General features: G+C 42.3%; 1 protein-coding gene across 5 annotated transcripts in view; it reads left to right on the top strand.

Annotated features, from left to right (window-relative positions):
• Positions 1 to 24865, top strand: part of USP42 (ubiquitin specific peptidase 42) — a 58758-nt gene that overhangs the window by 22299 nt on the left and 11594 nt on the right. For 3 of the 5 annotated variants that reach the window (XM_081552761.1, XM_081552759.1, XM_081552760.1), the window contains 9 exons: positions 1014 to 1214; positions 17132 to 17242; positions 18899 to 19001; positions 19659 to 19726; positions 20418 to 20488; positions 21451 to 21533; positions 22973 to 23084; positions 23887 to 24027; positions 24215 to 24315. In XM_081552761.1, the coding sequence (XP_081408887.1) occupies positions 1014 to 1214; positions 17132 to 17242; positions 18899 to 19001; positions 19659 to 19726; positions 20418 to 20488; positions 21451 to 21533; positions 22973 to 23084; positions 23887 to 24027; positions 24215 to 24315 (991 nt within the window). Of the gene's footprint in view, positions 1 to 1013; positions 1215 to 12281; positions 12615 to 17131; positions 17243 to 18898; positions 19002 to 19658; positions 19727 to 20417; positions 20489 to 21450; positions 21534 to 22972; positions 23085 to 23886; positions 24028 to 24214; positions 24316 to 24865 lie in introns of those variants that run through there. The other 2 variants (XR_014072202.1, XM_081552763.1) reach the window with 1 other exon arrangement.

Genomic DNA, 24865 nt, shown 5'->3' with positions numbered 1-24865 from the left:
CCATTTATCGGGCGTCTTAATCTTTCGTGGCACTGAGGAACTGGCAAACTTTTGAGGAAACGGTCTGGCTGTGGATGATTTTGGCCTCTCCTAGATAAGTTGTTTTTGAGCTTCACCTGAGTTTTATTAGCATCGTCGTCAATTAGCCATTTAAGTCTTAAAAATAGATTAAAAAAAATTCTTCCTATATGATGTCTTTACGAGTATGTTATCATGGTGCCTGAAATGCTGTTTCCTTACTGGTAAAGTTGGGACGACATCACTACCAACCTTTAGAATCGAGACTGACCAACAGCGAGAGAGGACTCAGCGAGTGAGGCGGCGCGAGCGTGGCGGCGCCGGTGGGGCCGGGATACGCGCACCCACGGCAGGCGTCACCGGGCACCGGCTTTCCTGCACTTGCTGTTGGGTTGTTGTTTATTTATATAAAAGAGAATAATTATAAGGAATTCTCAGGTCCCCTTCAGTCAACTTTGTTTATCGACTCCTGGCCACTCATACCTCTACCCACTTAACTCCTCACCTCACTTCCCAACCATTTAAAGCAAATCTAAGACTTTCTATTTCGTCTGTAAATATTTTAATGTGAGTGTCTAAGTCATTCTTTTCTGAAAATTAAAATGTTTTTCTATTAAAAATCCAGTCAATATTCAGTTGTGTCCCGGGTTGGCATAGAATGGTTTTTAACAGTTGGTCATTGAAACCAACTTCCAAACAAGGTCTACCCTTTGCATTTGGTGAATGTCTTTTTTAAGTTTTTTTAAATCTGTTAAATACTGTCCCCCCTCCCACACACACACTTTTGTCCTTGAAATTTATTTATCAAAAAACCCCAAATCATTTAGAATTTCCTGCATTCTGGGCTCTTTTCTTTTAAAATGTCCCTTTCTCCCCTGTGCTTCTGGTTAGCTGGTCAGAAGAATCTTGGTCAGATTCAGATGTGATGTGTTGTTATTTATTTAGCCTCAGAAGTGTACAAAGCTTTTGTTTTAAATATTTGTTTATTTTTATAGCCCTAGGTGATGGCATTGCTCCTCCACAAAAAGTTCTCTTCCCATCTGAGAAGATTTGTCTTAAGTGGCAGCAGACTCATAGAGTAGGAGCTGGGCTCCAGAATTTGGGCAATACCTGTTTTGCAAATGCAGCACTGCAGTGTTTAACTTACACGCCACCTCTCGCCAACTACATGCTATCACATGAGCACTCCAAGACATGTAAGTGTCCTGTGTTATGTTGTGCGTGTGGTGTTGTGGTATGCTAACCTACTTTCATTTTTTTCTCTGAAATGAAAGTGAAGAATTAAGTCAAGAATTTGGTCATCACTAAGTTGGTTTCTTTTAGAAACCACAGAGGAAGACTCAAAGGTTTGCATTCAGGTTGCATAAAAAACATTTTGCATGTAATTTAATCTGTGGAATTATTTAAAAAGAAACGTGTTTTTTCGGCATTGGGCGTTTCTAAATACACTGCTGACTTTCTACACTTGCTAAAAATTGTGCCATAAATATCTACTGCCAACAGCTTGGGACAAGCAGGGTTGAGTCCTGCCTCTCCTGGCGTCCATCCTGTGTCGAAGGCTTGATTCATTTACAGGCTTTAGGCGTGAGAGGAGCGTCTGGTCACAGCTCCTAACCCCTGGAAATTGGTGCAGGACTTTCCCTTTAGTGTGTGAGAGCTCAGTTTTCAACCTAGAGGGCAGGAAATTAGTTCAAACATGTTATGTCTTTAAAAACATGTTATGTCTTTCAAAGAGCATGTTTTACTTTAACTAGGGGAGAGGCAACTCAGTGGTCGACTGGTGAAATTCAGAATTTAGAACGTATCCATTTTTTGTTGAGGTTTTGAACTTCTACGTATAGTATTATAAATGCTCTTCACCTTTTATAAATGAAAACTCCCTGTTCTTTGATCTACATTAATGTGTATGTGTATGTTCAGATGCTAGTCCTTCATTATTAGGGTGAGAAGAAAAAGCCCTTGATTTCTTTCTGAATAGTTCTTTACTTTTTTGTTTTTTTGATGGCTGGTGGGATCTTAGTTCTCCCACCGGGGATTGAACCCAGGCTCTCGGGAGTGAAAAGTGCTGAGTCCTAACCACTGGACCACAGGGAAATTCCCGAATAGTCCTTTACTTGATGGAGAATTTAGACGCATTCTTTTAAAACTTTTTCCCCCCAAAGAGCAAAATAATGGCTGTGTAAAGAATTGGGAAAGTACAGAAAATTTTAAAGTAACCAAAGGAAAATCACTGAGACTGTCAACCACCAAGAGGTGTTTGCTATGCCAGGGGGTTCAGATTACAGAAGGAAGATTCTCTTTGCCCTCGTTTTTTCCTTTTCCAAGTCCATAGTTGATAATTATGTTAATATGTAATAATTGATATAATTAACACGGACAGCTTTCTGATCATTTTTGCACTTACTAAAACTGGGGTGTGAATGAGAGTCCAGCGCTGGCACCTGGACATCGAGAGAGAGGGATGGAGACAAAGACGCAGCTGCTTGGGGTTTTCAGAGTCAGGTGCCCGTCTTTTACAGGCCATTGGTAGTTTTCCCTCGTTATCAATAAGCAATAAACTGCACATACTTAAAATACACAGTTTGATGCATCTTGACATTTGTGCACACCCATGAAACAACCACCACAATGAACTCTTTCATCACCCTGGAAAGTCTCAGTACGGCTTTGAAATCAGTCCTTCCAGCCCTTCCTGCCTCGCATTCCTTCCAGGCCATGCAGCCACTGATGGGCTTTCTGTTTTATTGCAGATGAGTTTGTATTTCCTAGAATGTCATATATGGGGGATTACACAGTATTTATGTTTGTATTGCCTGGCTTTTTCACTCAGCACAGTTATTTCAGTATCATTCTGTGCTGCTGCCAGTATCAGCAGTTACTTTTTATTGCTGAGTAGTATTCCATTGTATGGATTAATGTACCACAGTTTGTTTCTCCATTCACCTGTTGACGGACCTTTGGGTTATTTCCCTTTCGGGGCTGTCACAAGTGAAGCTGCTGTGAGGTTTCTGTAAGGACGTGTGTTCATTTCTTGTGGGTAAGCATCTAGGAGAGGAATGGTTTGGTCCCATAATATGGGTATGCTTGACTTTAAGATACTTCCAAACTGGGAAGAGGATTATGAGATTTTACCTTCCCACCAGCAGTGAATGAAAGTCATTTTGCTCCACATCTTCCCTGATCCTTGGTGTGGTCAGTCTTTCTAATTTTAGCAACTCTTAACAGGTGTGTGATGGTATCTTACTGTGGTTTGAATTTGCATTTCTGTAATGAATAATGGTGTTGAACATTCCTCCATATGTTCAGCAGCTGTGTATTTGCTTTGCCCAAGTGCTTGCTCCTATCTTTGGCCTGATTTAAAATTGGATAGTTCTCTTCTTGTTGAGTTTTGAGAGTTCTTTATATATTCTGGATAGAAGTCCTTTATCCAGTACATGATTTGCAAACGTTATTTCTCAAACTGGAGAAAATAGTCTCTTCACACTGTCTTTCAAAGAGCGTGTTTTATTTATTTCAGTATTTTTCTTTTTTTGTCAGTTGTGCTCTCAATGTTGTATTTAAGAAATCTTTGCCTAACCAGAGGTCGCAAAGATTTCCTCTATTGGTTTTTTTTTAAGCAGTCTTATACTTTTAGTTTTTATGTTTAGGTCAGTGATCCATTTTGAGTTAATTTTTGTCTGGCATAGAGTTCATGTTTTTCAATATGAATATCCAATTGTTCCAGTGCTGTTTATTCAAAAGATAGCCCTTTCTCCACTGAATTATTTTTGTACCTTTGTCAAAAATCAATTGATCATATCCGTATGGATCTGTTTCTGACCTGTTTTGTTACACCGATCCACTATCTGTCTTGACTCCATAACACAGTGTTTTTTTAAAAATTATTTCTTTTATTTATTATTTGCATTTTTGACTGCACTGGGTCTCATTGCTGCACCGGCTTTCTCTATTCGGAGCGAGCGGGGCCTGCGCTGTAGTTGCGGGGCTGGTGCTTCTCATGAGGTGGCTTCTGCTTGCAGAACACAGCTCTAGGGCACTCCGGCTTAGTTGCACCACAGCCTGATAACAGCAGTGTCTGGTTACTATGTATTTAAAAGTTTTGAAATTAGGTAGCTTTTCCAACTTTGCTCTCCTTTTTCAAAGCTGTTTTGGCTGTTCTTGGTCTTTTGCATTTCCAAATTAACTTTGAAATCAGTTTGTCAATTTCTACAAAAAAGCCTCCTGAGAGTTTGCCAAGGATTGTGTTGAATCTGTAAATCAGTTTGAGATGAATGACATCTAAACAGTATTGTCTTCTAACCCACAAGCAAGATGTACGTCTCCATTTATTTAGGTTCTCTTTGGTTTTTCTTAGCACTGTTGCATAGTTTTCAGGATATAAATATAATGTGCACATTTTAAAATCTGATTTATTGCTAAGTATTTCATATTTTTGAAAGCTATTATAAATGGTAATATATATTTTGACCTTCAAGTTTTGATTGTTTATTGCTAGAACGTAGAAACGCAGTTGACTCTTGTTTATTGATCTCGTATCCTACAAGCTTGCTAGCTCCTTAATTCTAGTTCTGTTTTTTTTTTAATACAGTTACCTGATTGGTTACCCATGTGATTGCTTAGAGGCATGTTATTCAGTTGCAGATGTTTGGAGATTTTTCAGAAATTGTCCTGCTACTGATTACTAATTTAATTCCATTGTGGTCAGAGAAGATATTTTTATTGTTTGAATCCTTTGAAACTTGAGACTTGTTTTATGCACTAGAATGTGGTTTAGTTCGTTAAATATTCCATGTGTACTTAATAAGGATGTGTATTCTGCATTGGTTGGAGTTTCTATAAGCACTGATTATGTTTAGTTAGTTGATAATGTTGTTAAGATAAGTCTTTTATGTCCTTACTGCTTTTCTGTCTACTTGTTTTATCAAATTTTGGGAGAGATACACTGAAATAAAATACATTGAATAAAATTCTTGTAAATAGCCTATACTTCTTATTTTTTAATCCAGTCTTACAGTCTCTACCTTCTGTTTTAGAGTGTAAATCATTTATATTTAATGAGAGTATTAATATGATTGGGTTTTGCATTTACCATCTTGCTATTTGTTTTCTGTTTGTCCCGTATTCTTTGTCCCCTTTTTCATCTGTTTCTGCCTTCTTTTGGAATGAGTGATTATATGATATTTCCTCTACTTTATTGGCATATCTTCTCAACTTTGTTTTCTCTTTTTAGTGGTTGCTTTAGGGTTTAACATACCTCTTTAACTTATCGTAGCTTCCTTTAAAATACTGTTCCATTTCTTGTGTGTTGTAAGGACTTTATGACAATATACTTTCATGACCTCTCCCTAGGCATTTGTGCTATTGTTGTCATACATTTTATTTTTACTTATTTTGTAACCACATAATATGTGGTGTTATTTGCCTTTAAATACAACTAGAAAGTTTTAAGTGGTTTGTTAAGGTTTCTTTACAAATCTTCTATTTTCTTACTCTTATCATTTCCACTGCTTTTAATTCCTCTGTGTAGATCCAGGTACCATCTGGTATTTTTCTTATGCCTGGAGGAATTCTCTTAACTATTTTTGCTGATTTTTGTTTTGTTTTTATTCTTGGTCTGAAATGTCTTTATTTTGCCTTTTTTGAAGTTAAACTTTCTATTTTGAGGTAAATTTAGATTTACATGTAGTTGTAGGAAATCACACAGAGACATCCTATGCACCCTTACCCAGTTCCCCCTAGTGGTGACCCTGAAGTTCTGTCTTAAAACCAGGATTCTGATAATGATACAGTCAAGGTATGAGCATTTCCATTCCTAAGGAAATGTTTCCCTTTTATAGCCAAGCTGACTTCCCTCCTGCCCCTACATCCTCCTTAATTCCTGGCAACCACTAGTTTTCAGTTATGTTATTTTGTTGTTTCAAGAATGTTGCATCTATTGAATTATATAATAGGGAATTGGCTTCTTCACTTAGCCTAAGTCTTTGGATATTTCTTCACTTTGTTGTATATATTAATAATTTGTTCCTTTTTGTTGCTGAGTAGTATTCCATGGTGTGGATGAGCCACAGTTTGTTTAACCGTTTATCCATTAAAGGACGTCTGGGTTGTTTCTAGTTTTTGGATATTATGAATAGGGCTGCTGTAAACATTACTGTGTATCGCATATGTGTGATCACAAGTCTTTCTTTCTCTGGAATAAGCGCCCAGACTGCCGTTGCTGCGTCATGAGGTAGTTGCATGTTTGGTTTTATAAGAAATTGCCAAATAGTTTCTTAGACGGCTGACCATTTTGCATTTCCACCATCAGTGTATGAAGAGTTCCAGTTGCTCTGCATTGTTGCCAACATTTGATGTTGTCACTGTTTTTCATTTTAGCCATACTTTAATTGTGCATATAATGATATCTTGTTGTGGTTTTAATTTGGATTTCCCTGATGCCTGAAGGGCTGGAGCGTCTCTCCGTGTGTTTGTATATCCTCTTTGGTAAAATGTCTCTTTTGTGTCTTCTGTTCATTGTCTGTTGTGTTCTTTTATTTTTATACTGTTGATTTGTTCTTTATGTATTCTGGATATTGGGTCTTTTGGATATATATTTCCAACATTTCCTGCCAGTTTGAAGCTTGTCTTTTTATCCCCTTATCCTTAGCAGGATCTTTCATAGAACAAAAGTTTTAAATTTTGGTGACGTCAAGTTTTTCCTTTTATGGATTGTGTTTTTGCTGTCGAGTATAAGATCTCTTTGCATAGCCCTTGACCCTAAAGATTTTCTCCTGTTTTTTTTTTTTCCTGAAAAGTTTTATCGTTTTATATTTCACATTTAGATATATGATCCTTTTTATATCAATTTTTGTATAGTGTGAAGTTTGTTTTGTTTTTTTGTTTGTATGTTTGTGGACGTTCAGTTGCCCTAGCACCGTTTGTTGAAAAGGCTAGCTTTCCTTCACTGAATAGTTTTCATACTTTTGTAAAAAATCACTTGGGTGTATTAGTGTGGGTCTGTCTCTGGGTCCCGTGTTCTGTTCTGTTAAGGTATGTATCTGACCCTCAGTATGGTCTTTTGTTATTGTGGCTATGCACTAAACCTTGATATCAGATAGAGAGATTCCATCCACTTACTCTTTTTCAAAATTGTTTTTCTCTATTCTAGTTCCCTTGTTTTTCTATATAAATTACAGAATAATCTTGTCTTTATTTACAAAAAAAATCTTACTGGGATTTTGATAGGAACTTGTTAAACCTGTCTCTCAGTTTGGGGAGAATTGACATCTTTACTGTGCTGACAGTTTCAGTCTGTGGATGTAGTGTCTCTCCATTTACTTAGATCTCTATTTTGTCTATTTTGTTTCATCAGTGTTGCATAGTTATCAGCATGTTTTGTTTTGTTCGTTATACATCTAATTCTTTTATTTTTTGAGGAATCAGAGGCATCATCATATTCTTAATTTTGGTGTTCACGTGTTTATTGCTGGTATATAAAAATACATTTCATTTTTGTAAATTTTTGTATATTGACCTTGCTGACTTCACTTAACAGTTCTAGGCTTTTTTTTTTTTTTTTTTGGTGGAGTCCTTGTATTTTTCTATCTAGAGAGTCATGCTATGTGTAAATAGGGGCATTTTTACTTACTATTTACTGATCTGTATCCTTTTTCCCTTTTCTTGCCTTATTTCACTGGCTAGAACTCCCAGCTCTATGTTGAGTTAGTGATCAGAGGTGACGTCCTTGCCTCATTTCTGATCTTGGGGAAGAGCACTCAGTGTGGTATTAGCTGTGGGTTTTTGGTGTAGCCTGTTCATCAAGTCAGGGGAGTTCTGCTCTGTTTCTTTTTTTCCCCCTGTTTTACCAGTTCCTGCTTTTTATCATGAAATAGTGTTGATTTTTGTCAATAGCTTTTTCTATATCAAATTGATATGATCATGTGAATTTCTTCTTTAGCTTATTATTATGGTGGAATATTCTTGTAGATTTTCCAGTATTGAGTCAGCTTTGTATCTCAGGAGTAAACTACATTTGGTCATGATGTTTAATTATTTTTATATTTTGCTGAATTTTTATTAAGGGTTTTTACATCTGTTCATGAGATGTATCATTCTGTAATCTTTTGGTTTTATACCACCTTTGTTTGGTTTTGGTATTAGGATAATACTAGCTTTATAAAATGTATTTGGGATATGTTAACTCCTGTTTTTTGGAAGAGATTGTATAGAATATTGATGTAAATTCTTATATAAACATTTAGTGTATATAAACATTTAGTGTAGAATCCATCAGTGAAAATATTTTGGCCTGGAGATTTCTTTTTTGGGGAGTTTTAAAATTGCAAATTTAATTTCCTTAGTAGGTATAGGGCTATTCAGATTATTTTATTTTTGATGGGTTATGGTAGTCCACTTTTCTGAGGAGTTGGTCCATTTCTCCTAAGTTGTCAAATTTACATGTGTCAAGTTAATTACAGAATATGTTTATATATATTCTCTCGGTTTTCTTTTGATGCCTGCAGGGTCTGTGTTCATTTACTTGTTTTTGTTTCTGATGTTGTTATAACTGTAAATTTCCCTTTGGACACTGCTTTAACTGTGTCTCCAAACTTTTGATATGTTGTCTTTTCAATTTTCATTTTAACCCTTTGAACCACAGGTTATTTCAGAATCGTTACTCAGTTTCCAGGTATTTATAGACTTTCTTGTTTTCTCTCTCTCTCACTCATTTTTAGGATTTTCCATTCTGCACTTTTTATGATTTCTGTTTTATTTTTTGAGGTTTGTTTGTGGCCCAGGATATAGTCTATCTTGGTGTCTGTTCTTGAGCCCTTGAAACACATGTGTATTCTGTTGTTGGGTGGGGTACTCTATGAATGAGCCCTTGGAACACATGTGTACTCTTGCTGGCTGGGGTATTCTATGAATGTTGGTGAAATCTCATTGACTCTTGGTGGTGTTGAGTTCTATACCTTGCTGGTTTTCTGATTAACTGTTCAATTGTTGACAGAAGGATGTTGAGGTTTCCAGCTCTAATTGTGGATTTCTATATATCCATTTTCAGTCCTGTCCGAGTTTGATTCATGTATTTTACAGCTTTGTTGTTTGGTACAAACACATTTAGGATTGCTTTGTCTTTCTAATGGATTGATCCTTTATATAATGTCCTTTTCTCTGATAGCTTTCTTTGCTCTGAAGTCTACTCTTATCTGCTATTAATATGGCCATTCCTGCTTCCTTTGGGTTAGTGTTTGCATGACATATATTTTTCCATCCTTTTTTTTGAGCCTGTTTGTATCATTACATTTGAAGTGAGTTTCTTACAGGCAAAATAGTTGAATCGTGTTTTTAAATCTGCTTTGTTAATTTAGCTCCTTTAGTTAGTGTACTGTTTATTAATATTTAAGGTGGTGGTTTATGCATCAGGACTCAACTTTACCATTTTGTATTTTGTCTTCTGTTCAGTTATTCCTTTGTTTTCTTATCTCTGCCTACTTGTGGGTTACTTGAGTATTTTAAACTTTCGTTTAAAATTTGTTTTTGTGTTTATGTTTTTGAGTGTCTCTCTTGATATAGTCTTTTTAGAGATTCCCCTAGATTTACATTATTTATGTGTAACTTTTCACAGTTTACTAATGTTATTTTACCAATTCAAGGGAAATGTAGAAACTTGACCTTTTGTCTCCTTTATTCTTCCCTAGTTACCATGTAATTAAATATTTCCTTTATGTACATTTAGAACCACATCAGAGCCAGTGTTACAATTCTTATTTCAACTGTCACATAATTTAGAAAACCCAAGAGAAGGAAAATGTATTTGTCTATATTTTTGATTACCATGTTTTTTGTCTTCCTTCTTGATGTTCCAGGGTTGCTTTAAAAAAAAGCAAAAAACAAAAAACCCAAGCCCAAATCACTTCCTTTTTGTTTAGAGAGCTTCTGACTTAAGGAAGTCATTCTTTTAGGGTAAGTCTACTGGTGACAGATTCTCCTAGTTTTGCTTCACTTGAAAGTGTCTTAATTTCATCTTATTCCTGAAGGACATTTCCACTGGGCATAGGATTCTGGGTTTAGTCCTTTTCTTTCAGCACTTGAAGTCTGTGCTGCTTCCTCTGTCCTCCATGATTTTGGTGTGAAATCCATGTCTGTTCCTGTTTTCTCTTACAGGTCAAGTGGTGTTTTTCTGTCACTATTTCCAAAGTCTTTTTCTGTGTCTTTAGTTTCCACAAGTTTGATGGGATGTGTCTTGGTGTCTATTTCTTTGTTCTTTTTCCTGTTTGGTGTTTGCAGTGCTTCTTGAATTACACCTTTTGCCACATTTGGGGACGTTTCTGCCTTCATTTCCTACACTTTGAACCTCTCCTCCCCTTCTGGGGCTCTGGGAACACGAGTGTGAGCTCTTCTGTTAGAGCCCCGCGGGCCCCCAGGCTCTGCGCACGGCTCTCTCCCCGTCTGGGCTCTGGGAGCACGTGTGTGAGCTCTCCCGTCGGCGCCCGTGGGCTCCCCGGCTCTGCGCATGGCTCTCTCCCCGTCTGGGCTCTGGGAGCACGTGTGTGAGCTCTTCTGTTAGAGCCCCGCGGGCCCCCAGGCTCTGTGCACGGCTCTCTCCCCGTCTTGGCTCTGGGAGCACGTGTGTGAGCTCTCCCGTCGGCGCCCGCGGGCCCCCCGGCTCTGCGCACGGCTCTCTCCCCGTCTGGGCTCTGGGAGCACGTGTGTGAGCTCTCCCGTCTGCGCCCGCGGGCCCCCCGGCTCTGCGCACGGCTCTCTCCCCGTCTGGGCTCTGGGAGCACATGTGTGAGCTCTCCCGTCGGCGCCCGCGGGCCCGGCTCTGCGCACGGCTCTCTCCCCGTCTGGGCTCGGGAAGCACGTGTGTGAGCTCTCCCGTCTGCGCCCGCGGGCCCCCCGGCTCTGCGCACGGCTCTCTCCCCGTCTGGGCTCTGGGAGCACGTGTGTGAGCTCTCCCGTCGGCGCCCGCGGGCCCCCCGGCTCTGCGCACGGCTCTCTCCCCGTCTGGGCTCTGGGAGCACGTGTGTGAGCTCTCCCGTCGGCGCCCGCGGGCCCGGCTCTGCGCACGGCTCTCTCCCCGTCTGGGCTCGGGAAGCACGTGTGTGAGCTCTCCCGTCTGCGCCCGCGGGCCCCCCGGCTCTGCGCACGGCTCTCTCCCCGTCTGGGCTCTGGGAGCACGTGTGTGAGCTCTCCCGTCGGCGCCCGCGGGCCCCCCGGCTCTGCGCACGGCTCTCTCCCCGTCTGGGCTCTGGGAGCACGTGTGTGAGCTCTCCCGTCGGCGCCCGCGGGCCCGGCTCTGCGCACGGCTCTCTCCCCGTCTGGGCTCTGGGAGCACGTGTGTGAGCTCTCCCGTCTGCGCCCGCGGGGCCCCCGGCTCTGCGCACGGCTCTCTCCCCGTCTGGGCTCTGGGAGCACGTGTGTGAGCTCTCCCGTCGGCGCCCGCGGGCCCGGCTCTGCGCACGGCTCTCTCCCCGTCTGGGCTCTGGGAGCACGTGTGTGAGCTCTCCCGTCGGCGCCCGCGGGCCCCCCGGCTCTGCGCACGGCTCTCTCCCCGTCTGGGCTCTGGGAGCACGTGTGTGAGCTCTCCCGTCGGCGCCCGCGGGCCCCTCGGCTCTGCGCACGGCTCTCTCCCCGTCTGGGCTCTGGGAGCACGTGTGTGAGCTCTCCCGTCGGCTCCCGCGGGCCCCCCGGCTCTGCGCACGGCTCTCTCCCCGTCTGGGCTCTGGGAGCACGTGTGTGAGCTCTCCCGTCGGCGCCCGCGGGCCCCCCGGCTCTGCGCACGGCTCTCTCCCCGTCTGGGCTCTGGGAGCACGTGTGTGAGCTCTCCCGTCGGCGCCCGCGGGCCCGGCTCTGCGCACGGCTCTCTCCCCGTCTGGGCTCTGGGAGCACGTGTGTGAGCTCTCCCGTCGGCGCCCGCGGGCCCCCCGGCTCTGCGCACGGCTCTCTCCCCGTCTGGGCTCTGGGAGCACGTGTGTGAGCTCTCCCGTCGGCGCCCGCGGGCCCCCCGGCTCTGCGCACGGCTCTTTCCCCGTCTGGGCTCTGGGAGCACGTGTGTGAGCTCTCCCGTCGGCGCCCGCGGGCCCCCCGGCTCTGCGCACGGCTCTCTCCCCGTCTGGGCTCTGGGAGCACGTGTGTGAGCTCTCCCGTCGGCGCCCGCGGGCCCGGCTCTGCGCACGGCTCTCTCCCCGTCTGGGCTCTGGGAGCACGTGTGTGAGCTCTCCCGTCTGCGCCCGCGGGCCCCCCGGCTCTGCGCACGGCTCTCTCCCCGTCTGGGCTCTGGGAGCACGTGTGTGAGCTCTCCCGTCGGCGCCCGCGGGCCCGGCTCTGCGCACGGCTCTCTCCCCGTCTGGGCTCTGGGAGCACGTGTGTGAGCTCTCCCGTCGGCGCCCGCGGGCCCCCCGGCTCTGCGCACGGCTCTCTCCCCGTCTGGGCTCTGGGAGCACGTGTGTGAGCTCTCCCGTCGGCGCCCGCGGGCCCCCCGGCTCTGCGCACGGCTCTCTCCCCGTCTGTTCGAGCGCGTCAGCTCTGCTGCTCCGTGTGCCTGTTGCCGGATTCTTTCCTCCGTCACTTCCGCTCTTCTATTGGGCTCATCCACAGAACTTCTTACTTCGGTTATTGTGTTTTTCGTTTCTAAAATTTCCGTTTGGTTCTTTATATCTTTCATTTCTTTGTTGAGTCTTTCTATATTGTTTTATTTGTTTCTAGTATATTCATAACTACCTGTTGAGGCATTTTTGCCATGGCTGCTTTAAAACCTTTGTTAGATAATTCTAACATGTCTTACTGTCTTAGGGTTGGTATCTATTCATTGTCTTTTATTCACTTCTCCAGCATTCAGAAATTCTTGGTTCTTAGTATGATGAGTGATTTTCAGTTGAAACCTGGACATTTTTGTGTTATGCTTTAAAATATTGGATCTTATCTGATCTCTGTTTTGACTGGCTTTCTTGTGACACCATTCTGGCAAAGGAAGATATTAGGTGGAGATGGAAGTCCAGATCCCACACTCAGCCTCTGTTGACACCTGAGGTGGGGGTTGGGCTCCACGTTCTTGCCGGATGGGAGTGGGGGTTTGCGCCCCCTCCCCCGGTCTCCAGGGAGACTGCAGTGGCTTTTTACCGACAGGTGATGGCAAGAGTCCTGATTCTGACAGTATCCAGTGGGGAGTTGGACAGATGCTTCTTTCTTTCCCTCTCTTTCTTTCTTGAGGTATAATTCATTACAATATTGTATGTTGTTGTTCAGTCACTGCTGCTGCTGCTGCTGCTAAGTCGCTTCAGTCGTGTCTGACTCTGTGCGACCCCATAGATGGCAGCCCACCAGGCTTGGCCGTCCCTGGGATTCTCCAGGCAAGAATACTGGAGTGGGTTGCCATTTCCTTCTCCAGTGCATGAAAGTGAAAAGTGAAAGTGAAGTCGCTCAGTTGTGTCCGACTCATAGCGACCCCATGGACTGAAGCCTGCCAGGCTCCTCCGTCCATGGGACTTTCCAGGCAAAAGAGTACTGGAGTGGGGTGCCATTGCCTTCTCCAGTCACTAAGTTGTGTCTAACTCTTTGCAACCCCACGGACTGCAGCACACCAGGCTTCACTGCTCTTCACTATCTCCCAGCTGCTGCTGCTGCTGCTAAGTCGCTTCAGTCGTGTCCGACTCGGTGCGACCCCATAGACGGCAGCCCACCAGGCTCCCCCATCCCCGGGATTCTCCAGGCATGAACACTGGAGTGGGTTGCCAGTTCCTTCTCCAATGCATGAAAATGAAAAGTGAAAGTGAAGTCACCCAGTTGTGTCCGACTCTTAGTGACCCCGTGGACTGCAGCCTACCAGGCTCCTCCATCCATGGGATTTTCCAGGCAAGAGTACTGGAGTGGGGTTCCCTTGCCTTATCCGACTATCTCTGGGAGCTTGCTCAAATTCATGTCCTTTGATTTGGGGATGCCATCCAACCATCTCATCCTGTGTCGTCCGCTTTCTCCTCCTGCCCTCAGTCTTTCCCAGCATCAGGGTCTTTTCCAGTGAGTCAGCTCTTTGAATCAGGTGGCCAAAGTAATAGAGCTTCAGCTTCAGTTCAGTCGTTCCAGTGAATATTCAGGGTTGATTTCCTTTAGGATTGACGGGTTTGATGTTGTCCAAGGGACTCTCAAGAGTTTTCTGCAGCACCACAGTTCAAAAGCATCAGTTCTTCGGTGCTTAGCCTTCTGTACCAGGTGTACAGTATAGTGATTCCCAATGTTTAAAGGTTATGCTCCATTTACAAGCACATTTATTGTAAGCGACTTCACTTTCACTTTTCACTTTCATGCATTGGTGAAGGAAATGGCAACCCACTCCAGTGTTCTTGCCTGGAGAATCCCAGGGACCGCAGAGCCTGCTGGGCTGCCATCTATGGGGTCACACAGAGTCGGACACGACTGAGGTGACTTAGCAGTAGCAGTTAGCACTGGCTATATTTCCTGTGTTGTACACTATCCTTGTAGCTTATTTTATATATAGTAGTTTGTAGTTCTTAATCTCTTACTGCTGTCATGCCCTCCTCTCTCTCTCCCCACAGGCGAGCACTAATTTGTTCTCTGTATCTGAGTATGTTGCTTTTTTGTTGTATTCACTAGTGTGTTGTATTTTTTTGATTTCACATGTAAGTGTTACCGTAACAGCATTTGTCTTTCTGTGTCTGACTGATTTAAATTAGCATAATATGGAGGGATGCTTCTTTATTACTGGATTTGGGGGTGGAAGTCCAGGCTCGTCTTTTGATCTTCATTGACGTTGTGAGGTGGGGTGTGTAGTTTGTTATCACTCAGCATGGATGAAAGTTCCCTTTCCTAATCTACCTTTTTTTAATACTACACCAGAAGCTTTCAATGTGGGTTTGTTCACTGCTTTTGTTGGTATTTCCAGGTTGGTGGCTTCTTCTGCTCCAAGTCTGAAATATATGAAGCAGAAAGAAAACCAGAAAACTCACTGCCATGTCATTCCTTGGGCTCTGAAACTTAATTTGTCTTTTTCTCTCTACCTTTCGCAGCTTTCTTATGTCTTGTTTCATATACAGTGTCCAAAGGGTTTGTTGTTGTTGTTGTGCTTAGTGGGAGGAATAGGAAAAAGGACCACTAGTCCGTCTGAGAAGTGGAACGTCCCGTCTTTGTCTCTGAGAGATGTTTTGTGGGGATGGAAACCCTGTGTTGACATTTTCCTTTTTCCGCTTGAGAGCTGCTGCTCTGCTGTCTTCTCTCTCGCACTGTTTATAACAGCAAGTCTGTTGTCAGTTTTACCTTTGTTCTTATAGACATAATTTATTTCCACCTGCTTTAAATTTTTTATTTTTATCACTTTTATAAGTAGCCTTCTGTTTGGGTTTTGTTGAAGTTGTTAGATGTGTAAATTTACTCATGTTTGTATGCCTTTTTAGTCATTTAAAAAAATGTTTATTATAATTGTGTTAAGTCACTTCAGTTGTGTCCAGCTCTTTGTGACCCTGTGGACTGTAGCCCACCAGGCTCCTCTGTCCATCATGGGATTCTCCAGGCAGTAGTGGACTGGCTTGCCACGCCCTCCTCCAGAGGATGTCCCCAACCCAAGGATCGAACCTGTGTGTCTCACATCTCCTGCATTGGCAGACAGGTTCTTTACCACTAGCATCACTTGGGAAGCCCTCAGTATTTGTTAACATTAATAAATTAACATTTATAATAATTATTATAATCAATATATGGTTAACTTCTTTACTGTACAGTTCTGTTAATTTGGGGGGGGTCAGTTTTATGAATTTTGATACAGGTATAGGTTCATGTAAATCACCATCTCAGTCAGAATGCACAACTGTCTGCCACTCTTTAAAAAAACTTTGAAAGCAATCATTTCTTAAAATATTTGTCCTGTCTTTTCTCCTTCAGACTCCAATTACATGTATACTGGGGACAACTGGAAGTAGTCCCATAGCTCGCTGATACGCTTTTTTGTTATTGTTATTTTGAGAGGTTTTTTTTTTTTGAGGTTTGTGTTTCATAATAGATAACTTCTGTTGCTAAGAATTCAAGTTTGCTAATCTTTCCTTCTTTTGTTTCTAGTCTTATTAAATCTACTCGTTGTCTTTTTCATCTTAGAAGTCCTATCTTTCATCTGTAAAGTAGATTTGGTTTTATTTCCGTGTCTCTCCTTAACATGCCCTTGCTTTTTTCTACATCCTTGAGCATAGAAATATATATATTATGTCTTTTTTTATTGTCCTTGTTTTTGAGGACATTTCCAGGTCTATTTCTGTGTTATTTCCAGGTCTATTTCTGTTCATCTGCTCCCTGTTATTGGTCTTTTCTGCATCTTTGCATGCCTTGTACTCTTCAGTTAGAATTCTATGTTGCTGGGTGCTAGATTTTCTTTTTATTCCTGTAAATATTTTTGAGCTTTACTCAGGGACACAGTAATGTTAACTGGAAATAGTTTGGACCTTTTGAGACTTGAAAAGCTTTGTTAGGCAGGACTGAGCTGCCTTTAGTTTTAGGCATTTCTTAAATTCAGGGTAGTTGACTTTTGGGGCCATGTAATTCTTTAGTGTAGCGGCTTGCTTACTGTAGGATGTTGAACAGCATTTGTGGTCTCTACCCACTAGATGCCAGTAGCACCACTTAGTGTGAGCTAAGGTGGTTTTCATGTTTTTTAAAAGCTGTTAAAAAAAACAACAGAGACCTTTGTATGTGGAAAAGCTAGAACACTTGAGATTTTGAACCCTTGCACAGGAGACATTCCTTTACTGTTTGAGACAAATGGTAGCATAAGAAAAAAGACTTCTTATTTCTCCAGTATAGACAATAGTTAGGAGCACAGCCTTCAAAATTAGAAGGTTATGATTTGAGCCCAATTATGTGCCTGCCCTTAATGACTATTTGGCATTGGGCAAATTTTTAACTCACTGACCCTCAGTTTCCTTTCTTGTAAAATAGAGCCAATATATATTTATCACTTAGGTTTGTTGGAGAATTAAATGGAAATGAGTAAAAGTATATAGCTCAATAACAGGACACATAGTTACCATTATCTTTGTTTCAGGAGTGTGCTTGTGTTATTTATAATACCCCTTGATGTACGTATAGTGTCATATTTTGCTAACTTGGAGGATTATCATCTGTTATCTTTCAGGTCATGCAGAAGGATTTTGCATGATGTGTACAATGCAAGCACATATCACCCAGGCACTCAGTAATCCTGGGGATGTTATTAAACCGATGTTTGTCATTAATGAGATGCGGCGTAAGTATCCTCTCTAGTAGTTTATATGAATATTTGTTAGCCAGTTGGTCTTAATGATCTGACTGGTAAATGATGAGCTCCTTGGGTATTGCAGCAAACAGCTTATTGTATATGAATATGTCTGTAACGAATAATAGTTTTTTAGCAAACCATTTACTATGTAAACACATTTTGAAACCTAAAGCAAAAGATGACAATATAGTAAAGAAGGTGATATTCAGTTTGATATTTGAAAAAATTAAAAATGATAAACCCCTCAAATTTGTTAATAAAATTGATAACTTTTGCAGCATTTTTCCTAGATATTTGGATTTCTATGCTGAGTAACACTAACTCTAAATATTGTCCCACTGGTTTCTTTAAATAGTTTTTAGTTAGCTTTAATTCATTGAATGAGTATTACACTATACATAGTGACAGGAATTATCAAAATAAAGTTAATTATATTCTTAAAGAACATTTTATACCCAGAACTTAGCAAATTTGTGGATAAATTTCACAAGTTTCTATATAATTTTTAATGCCTTTAAAATCTCTTGCATTATAATGATTTTGATAGGTTGCATGAGATTTTTTTATGCACTTTCTACATGTTTTTTGCAGTAAGCTTTTGTGTTATCTTAATTAACTGAGTTGGAATAAAAAATGCTTACAAATAAAACAAAAACCTGACTCTTAATCTGTTATCTAGCTGGGTAATTATAGGGGGTGGATAATTACACAGTGAAAATTTATAATCCTTTTGCCTAAAAAGCTGCTGAGGATAAAGAAGTGTTATCTTGGCCCCTGGTACTATTAACAGACTGGAGGAGACCATGAAAAATTTTTTTAAACATTGCTGGATCTTAGCAAAATTTTAGCCAAAGGTGATTTTGTTTGTTGAATTATATATGTATATTATATATACTGATATGCAAACATATATACACACACACACATATATGGCAGACATAATTAATTTTTTTAAACCTAGTTCTTTAAGAGAATGCTATTGATGTGTGTATGTACATACATCTACGGACATACACCCCCCCAACTCTAGACATACATGGTTAAATAATGAAATTATTGTCATTTTTGTAGGTCAGAACTTGTGGAATGTTGTCAATGTCATATGATTCAAGTTAATATATATCTATATATTCATTCACATAAAATTATATGTATATACTTCTGTATTGTTTTTCATTATCATTTTGGCTTGTGGCTATTTAGTCAATTAGAAATAGGACTGAGATGTTACTGTGCAGTGGAGAATATAATATGTTCTCTAGGTTATTGGGATAGAATTAGATAAGTTCACACTTTGTGTTTTATATAGATTCTCTTAGGGAATCCTAGTGCCCAAGTTAAGATATGTGTACTAACATAACATTTGAGACAAAATTTTGAAACAATAACAGCTAAAGTTGAGTTTATTCAAGAATCATTTTATTGCTAAAGACACAGTCTCTGGGATCTCAAACTCCAGCCCAGGTGGGCTTTTAGTGGTCTGAAGGGCTCATCCTAGGTGTTCTCAGGGGAAACTTATTAATGCTATTTCCTCATAAAATAGTTACCTAACCAGTATACTGTCATAAGATGCAGCCTCTGGGGAGCATGGCCTGGGCGTATGATAGGTGATGATAAGGCTTTGTCTTTCCTCAAACTCTACAGGTATAGCCAGGCACTTCCGCTTTGGAAACCAAGAAGACGCCCACGAATTCCTTCAGTACACTGTTGATGCTATGCAAAAGGCATGCTTGAACGGCAGCAATAAGTGAGTCAACATATCGTCGGCCATCCCCCGCCCCCACCCCGCCCCCCCTGCCAGCTCGCCGGAACTCTGTACAGGAGGGGTGCACGGAGCTCTCTGTCAGCCTCACCTTTGGATTCTGTGCTGCCTTTTCCTCAAGTGGTTTGCATTATTTTAAAATGGTTGAAAATTTAAAAGGTGTGCTTCCTATCTCTAGCCTTTGAAATCTGTGTTTGTTCCTTTTGTCACTGGGGTCAGTTACCAATCCCTGCAGTGTCTTCTTTAAAATCTAAACTGGGCTCTGGAAGGATGGAGAGACAGACGAGTCGTAGCCCACTTGCTGTTGCCTCGACACCCCGGCAGGCCTGCATTCCCTTCCCGCGGCCCGTCTGGATGGCGCTGGGCTGCAGAGCAGGGTCCTCACACTGGCATCCCAATCCTGCTGAGGGCCACTGCCTCTTGCTGCCCTGATTCCCAAATCCCGTCTTAACACCGTCCAACCACTTCTCCCCACCCCAGGCGCGTCCTGTGATTGGACAAGGCTCTTCTCTGGCTGTCACCATATGTGCAGCTCTCTTGCGGGAATTCTCGTTCTTTTATGGACATACATGGTTTTAGCATCAGTTACAGCATCTCTTATTTTTGCAGAACGTTTCTCTCATCTCACTGATTTTTTTTCAGATTGGACAGACACACCCAGGCCACCACACTCGTCTGTCAGATATTTGGAGGCTACCTAAGATCTAGAGGTAAACTCTTGGTTTTAAAGGTTGATAATTGTGATCCGGCACATGGTGTAAAAGGATGCAAGGGCTTGGAAGGGGTTAAGAAGGGCCGGAGTGTCTCCCTGCCAGCCCAGACTCCCATCCCCCACCCTCCGTCAGCCCCTGACCCAGCTTGTGGTATCCTCCCAGTAGCTTCCTGTGCATGAACAGCCTGGGTTCTTTTCACACTGGAAACTTTCTAACATTTTCAGCACATATAGGTCTAACATAGCCTTTCACAGTTGCAGTAGTATTCCATTTATTTTAGTTCCCCACCAGTGAATTTTTAGGCTGTTTCTAATTTTTGTTGTTATTACCACTAGCGCTTTATTGAGCATCCTTGTATACACATACGTTTATGTCCATGTAAAAGTGTATGTACATACGCTAATTAGTTAGAATTTCTGTATCAAAGATATGTGTTTTCAAATTCTGATTTTGCCATATTGTTCTTCCGAGAGGTTATACCAGTTTACACTCCAGCCAGCAGTGTATGTGGACCAAACTGGTGACTCCCACTGTGTAGTAGTAACATGTTTTGCCCAGTCTGATAGACAGAAAAAATGCCTTATGGTTTTTGTTTTGTAAATGTATGTGTGTGTTCTGTCATTTCAGTAGTTGATATCGCCATACTGATTATACTTTGCTTATCCTTTGTGTTTTATTTTTATTTCAGTCAAATGTTTAAATTGCAAAGGTGTTTCAGATACTTTTGATCCATATCTCGATATAACTTTGGAGATAAAGGTAAGTTTGGTAGTTGTGGTAGTAGTCAAGTCAAACAAAAATTAGTGATACTTTATATAACTTTATTTATAGTTCTCTTACAATTTAGACCACACTTGTTAGAGAATATGAATTGAAAACTTTAATATGCTAAGACTTCTTTAGAGGAGCTTATTGAAACTTTGTATTAGGCATGATAAAAAACTTAGAATATTTAATAATTTTATTACCCTTTGACCTTTAAACTTAATAAAACCAGATTATGATGCCTGTATCAGCCAAATTTAGGTGGTGGTTATTCTTTAGAAACTGGTTTTTGCTGCTTGCATTTTCTGAACTCTCCCATTTTTTGTTGTTCTGATCTCAAGTGTGATACACACTAATGATAAAAATGAGAAACCCTGCAGAGACATGTGCGAGCCTGTCGCCCAGAGTGAACACTGGTTAACAGTTTGATATAAACCCTTCCGGGAGTGTCTGTTTACTGATCACACTGACGGGACCGCGCCTTCAGTCTGTCGGGCACTTGCTGTTTTCGTTCCATTTTGCTTGGGCCTGCTGTGTGTCGTGCTTCAGCCGATTTACAGGCCTGTTTCCTTCCTGGTAGATACTTCGATTTTGTTTCTGTTTTATGCTACCGTAAATAATGCTGCAGTGGGCAACCTCTGTTTTTTTGTTTTGGCCACACTGTGCGGCTTGTGGGATCTTAGTTCCCCGACTAGGGATTGAACCCGGGCCCTTGGCAGTGAAAGCACGGAGTCCTAGTCACTGGACCACCAGGGAATCCCCTGCTCTTTTTTTTAAATTGAGGGTGGGGAGGGCAATAGCTTGGTGTATACGTGTGTAAAGCTGAACACTATAATGAAAAAAGTGTCTTTTTACAAAAAATCTGCACTCGGCTTTACACTTCGGAGTCGCCTTTCCTCTTTGGCTGCCAAGTGGCGGTGAGGGGTCATGTGCTGTCGGTGCTCTTCTGTCCCCAGGCTGCTCAGAGCGTCACCAAGGCGTTGGAGCAGTTTGTGAAGCCGGAGCAGCTCGATGGGGAAAACTCATACAAGTGCAGCAAGTACGACGGTGGTGCTGGTGGGCAGGAGGTGGGGGGGCTTGGGGTGGAAGGGTTTGGCGTGTCTGCGTGACCAGCAAGGTTCCCGTTAGCTTCCAGGCCTGCCTGGGAAGACCCTGGCTCTCTGTTCCCTGAGGGCCAGGGCACCCTAGTCTCAGTGCTAACACTCCTTAGACCCGGGGAGGCGGGTCCTCACTCCTGGGGAGCTGGGTGGGAGGGGAGGGGTGAGACCATCCGCACGTTAGTGCCCCCGCGTGTGAAGGTGGCTGGGGTGGCACGTGTGTGTCGAGCAGCATCTCCAGGGACCCCGGTGTGAAGGGTTGGGGCGGGTGGAGCGTTACTTTCTCCAGAGCAGTTAAGGATCTCTCTTTTTCATGGTTGTTTCCCAGGATTTGGGGCAGTACCTGCCAGAATCCTCAAGTTTGAGTCATTCTGTAATGTTTCCCCATGAAGAGGGCCTATTTTAAGAAAGCCCTGTTTCTTACGGTTTAAGTAGATGTTCACTTTAAGTCAGATAATATGGGTAAGCGTTGTTACTGTGTACAGCCAGGCCTCGGGGATAGCCGCGGGTTTGCTTCCAGACCGGTGCAATAAAGCAAATCTTGCAATAAGCGAGTTGCGTGAATTTTTTTGTTTCCCAGTTTATAGAAAAGTTACGTCTATATTATACCGTAGTTTTTAAGTGTGCAATAGCATTATGTCTAAGAAACAATGTACAAACCTTAATATAAAAATACTTGTTTAAAAATGCCAAAATAACTAGAAGAGTAACATCAAAGGTCACTAACCAGAGATCATCATAACAGATAGAATAATAATGAAAAAGCTTGAAATATTGCAGGAATTACCAAAATGTGGCACAGAGACCTGAAGTGAGAAAATGCTTTTAGAAGGGTGGCCCAGTAGACTTGCTCCACGCAGGGTTGCCACAAACCTTCAACTTGTGAAAAATACAGTACCTGCAAAGGGCAGTAAAATGTGGTGCCCGGGTTCATTTTTGGGGGGAGAAGGCCCCTTTCCTCCTAAGACCAGAGGGATGTTTCCTTTGTTTTAAACCTCATGGATGTTTCTAGTCTTTACTTCCTTGCTTTTGTATCTGGGCTTTGTTTTCACAGGGTTCTTCTACCAGCCAGTTTTTCAGTTTGTTTTGAATTGAGAGAAACTTATATAAATCTAATTTTTAAAGTATCAGTGACCTATAGTACCTGACATTTCAGAACTGTCCTGTGTTTTTCATTCATGTTAATTAAGCCATCTCCCATATTTCAAATTTTAATATTTTCACTGTTGGATAAAAAGGGTGGTATTTCTCATCTAGTACCCTTCTTTTGGAAACTTAATTTAGACTGTTTCAGAGAAATAACAAGGGTAAGACGAAAAAACAATAAACAACCAACCCATATTAATCTTCTTAAACATCTGCTTTTGTTTTTTTTCCCAAGGTGTAAAAAGATGGTTCCAGCTTCAAAGAGATTCACTATACATAGATCTTCTAATGTTCTTACACTTTCTCTGAAACGTTTTGCAAATTTTACTGGTGGAAAAATTGCTAAGGTGGGTAGATAATATTATTAATAACTATTTATGCTGAGCCTTTCAAGGCTTAACTGTCAGCAGCTACATGGAAGTTTTATTACCTGATTTTCTGAGTTCTTCCAGCACTTGTTAGTGAAATAAAATGTCAAAGAACTGAGCTCAAAGTTTGATGTGTGTGTTTACAGGGTGTGTGTGTTTTCTTCTGTATCCTTTAGCTGGCTAGACTTTCTGAAGGTCACAGCTGGTGCTTGTTACCCACATTTGGGCGTCGTATTCAGTGAAGGTGCTGAGGGGGTTCAGGGAACGCTTATGGCAGTTCAAGTCCAAAGAAGATTGCCCAGCCAGACCTTGCCATTCTTTCACCAGAGCTTCTTTTCTTGTTTACTCATTTGTTTTCTGATTGGTAGTATACTGACCTTTCCCATTTTCTTCCCACTTTCTGAAATTGAAAGTGGTCAGAAATCCAGTAACACGCAGAAGAAGTAACTGCTCCTGAATTGTTAAAAATAAGCAATGACTTGAAGTCCAGACTTGTGATTGTTAACTGTCTGCTTTGATGGGTTTGGAGAATTCACATAAGTCTGGGTCCTTACTTGCGTAAAGGAAATGAAGAACACGGTGGGACTGCACTAAACACATAAGTCCGGCGTGCTCTGGCTTAGTTCTGTCTTCTGAAATGAGGCTCCGGGTGTTGGGTTTCTGCTGGAGCACCGTGAGGCGCTGTGCTCCGCGAGTCTCCTGCCCTGCCCTGTGTATATGGACAGGATGATCTGCACCTTCAGAAACAATGTTCCTTTTTCCTCTCTTCATTTTTGTGTAGGATGTGAAATACCCTGAGTATCTTGATATTCGACCGTACATGTCTCAACCAAACGGAGAGCCGATCATTTATGTTTTGTATGCAGTCCTGGTACACACTGGTTTTAATTGCCATGCTGGCCATTACTTCTGCTACATAAAAGTAAGTTGTGTGGATTTTCTCAATTACTCTTTTTACAGTACACTGTAAGACAGCACTGGCATTCCTGGGAGGGGAGGGGGGCTTTTCCATTTGGTGTGTGGTAGACCCTTTTTCTTACTGGTCTCTGGATTGGGGTTCCCCGTGTACCTGATCGAATCTGATATCTCTTTTGTTGGCTGTCTTGCAGGCTAGCAACGGCCTCTGGTACCAAATGAACGACTCCATCGTGTCCACCAGTGATATCAGATCAGTACTCAGCCAGCAAGCTTACGTCCTCTTTTATATCAGGTATTGTCAGGAAAGCGCACTTCCACCTTTTCTGTTAAGTCAGAAAGAGCGCTTTACTTCATCAGCATGCTTAAATTACATTGTTTGCTTAAACAGCATCTCGATGGTGGGGAGAGTAAGGAAGGTGTATTTGAGAGTGGGCCATGCATTTACTGTAGCTCCCAGCTCTTCAGCAGGTTAAAGAAATGCACAGAAGAAGGGAAGGGAGTAGCCACAGAGGGCTTCTGCTGGCAGCAAACCGGGTGGGCTGGTGGGCCGGGGAGGCAGTGAGCAGAGGCCCCATAAAGGGACTCCTGAGTAGCTGGTGTGGTCATCTCTCAGCCCCTGGGCAATGGCAGCCAGCCACGTCCCTGGCCAGGCCTGGGCCAGCACCCGCCTGCTGCTGCATGTTACTGATCCGGTAATTCCTTCTGGAGATGTGGGGCCTTGGAACAATCCGATGAGTGCTCCAAGGTATATCCATTGGTAGTAGCTAGAAATTCAGAACATCCTGAAATTGCCAACAATAGCAGAAGATCGCATAAATGGTAGCATGTGCACGTGACAAAAT

The sequence above is a fragment of the Giraffa tippelskirchi genome, chromosome 13, assembly GCF_054371585.1.
Source record: "Giraffa tippelskirchi isolate mGirTip1 chromosome 13, T2T-mGirTip1v1.2.pri, whole genome shotgun sequence".
Taxonomy (NCBI): Eukaryota; Metazoa; Chordata; class Mammalia; order Artiodactyla; family Giraffidae; genus Giraffa; species Giraffa tippelskirchi.
This window is presented reverse-complemented; position numbering and strand designations above follow the sequence as displayed.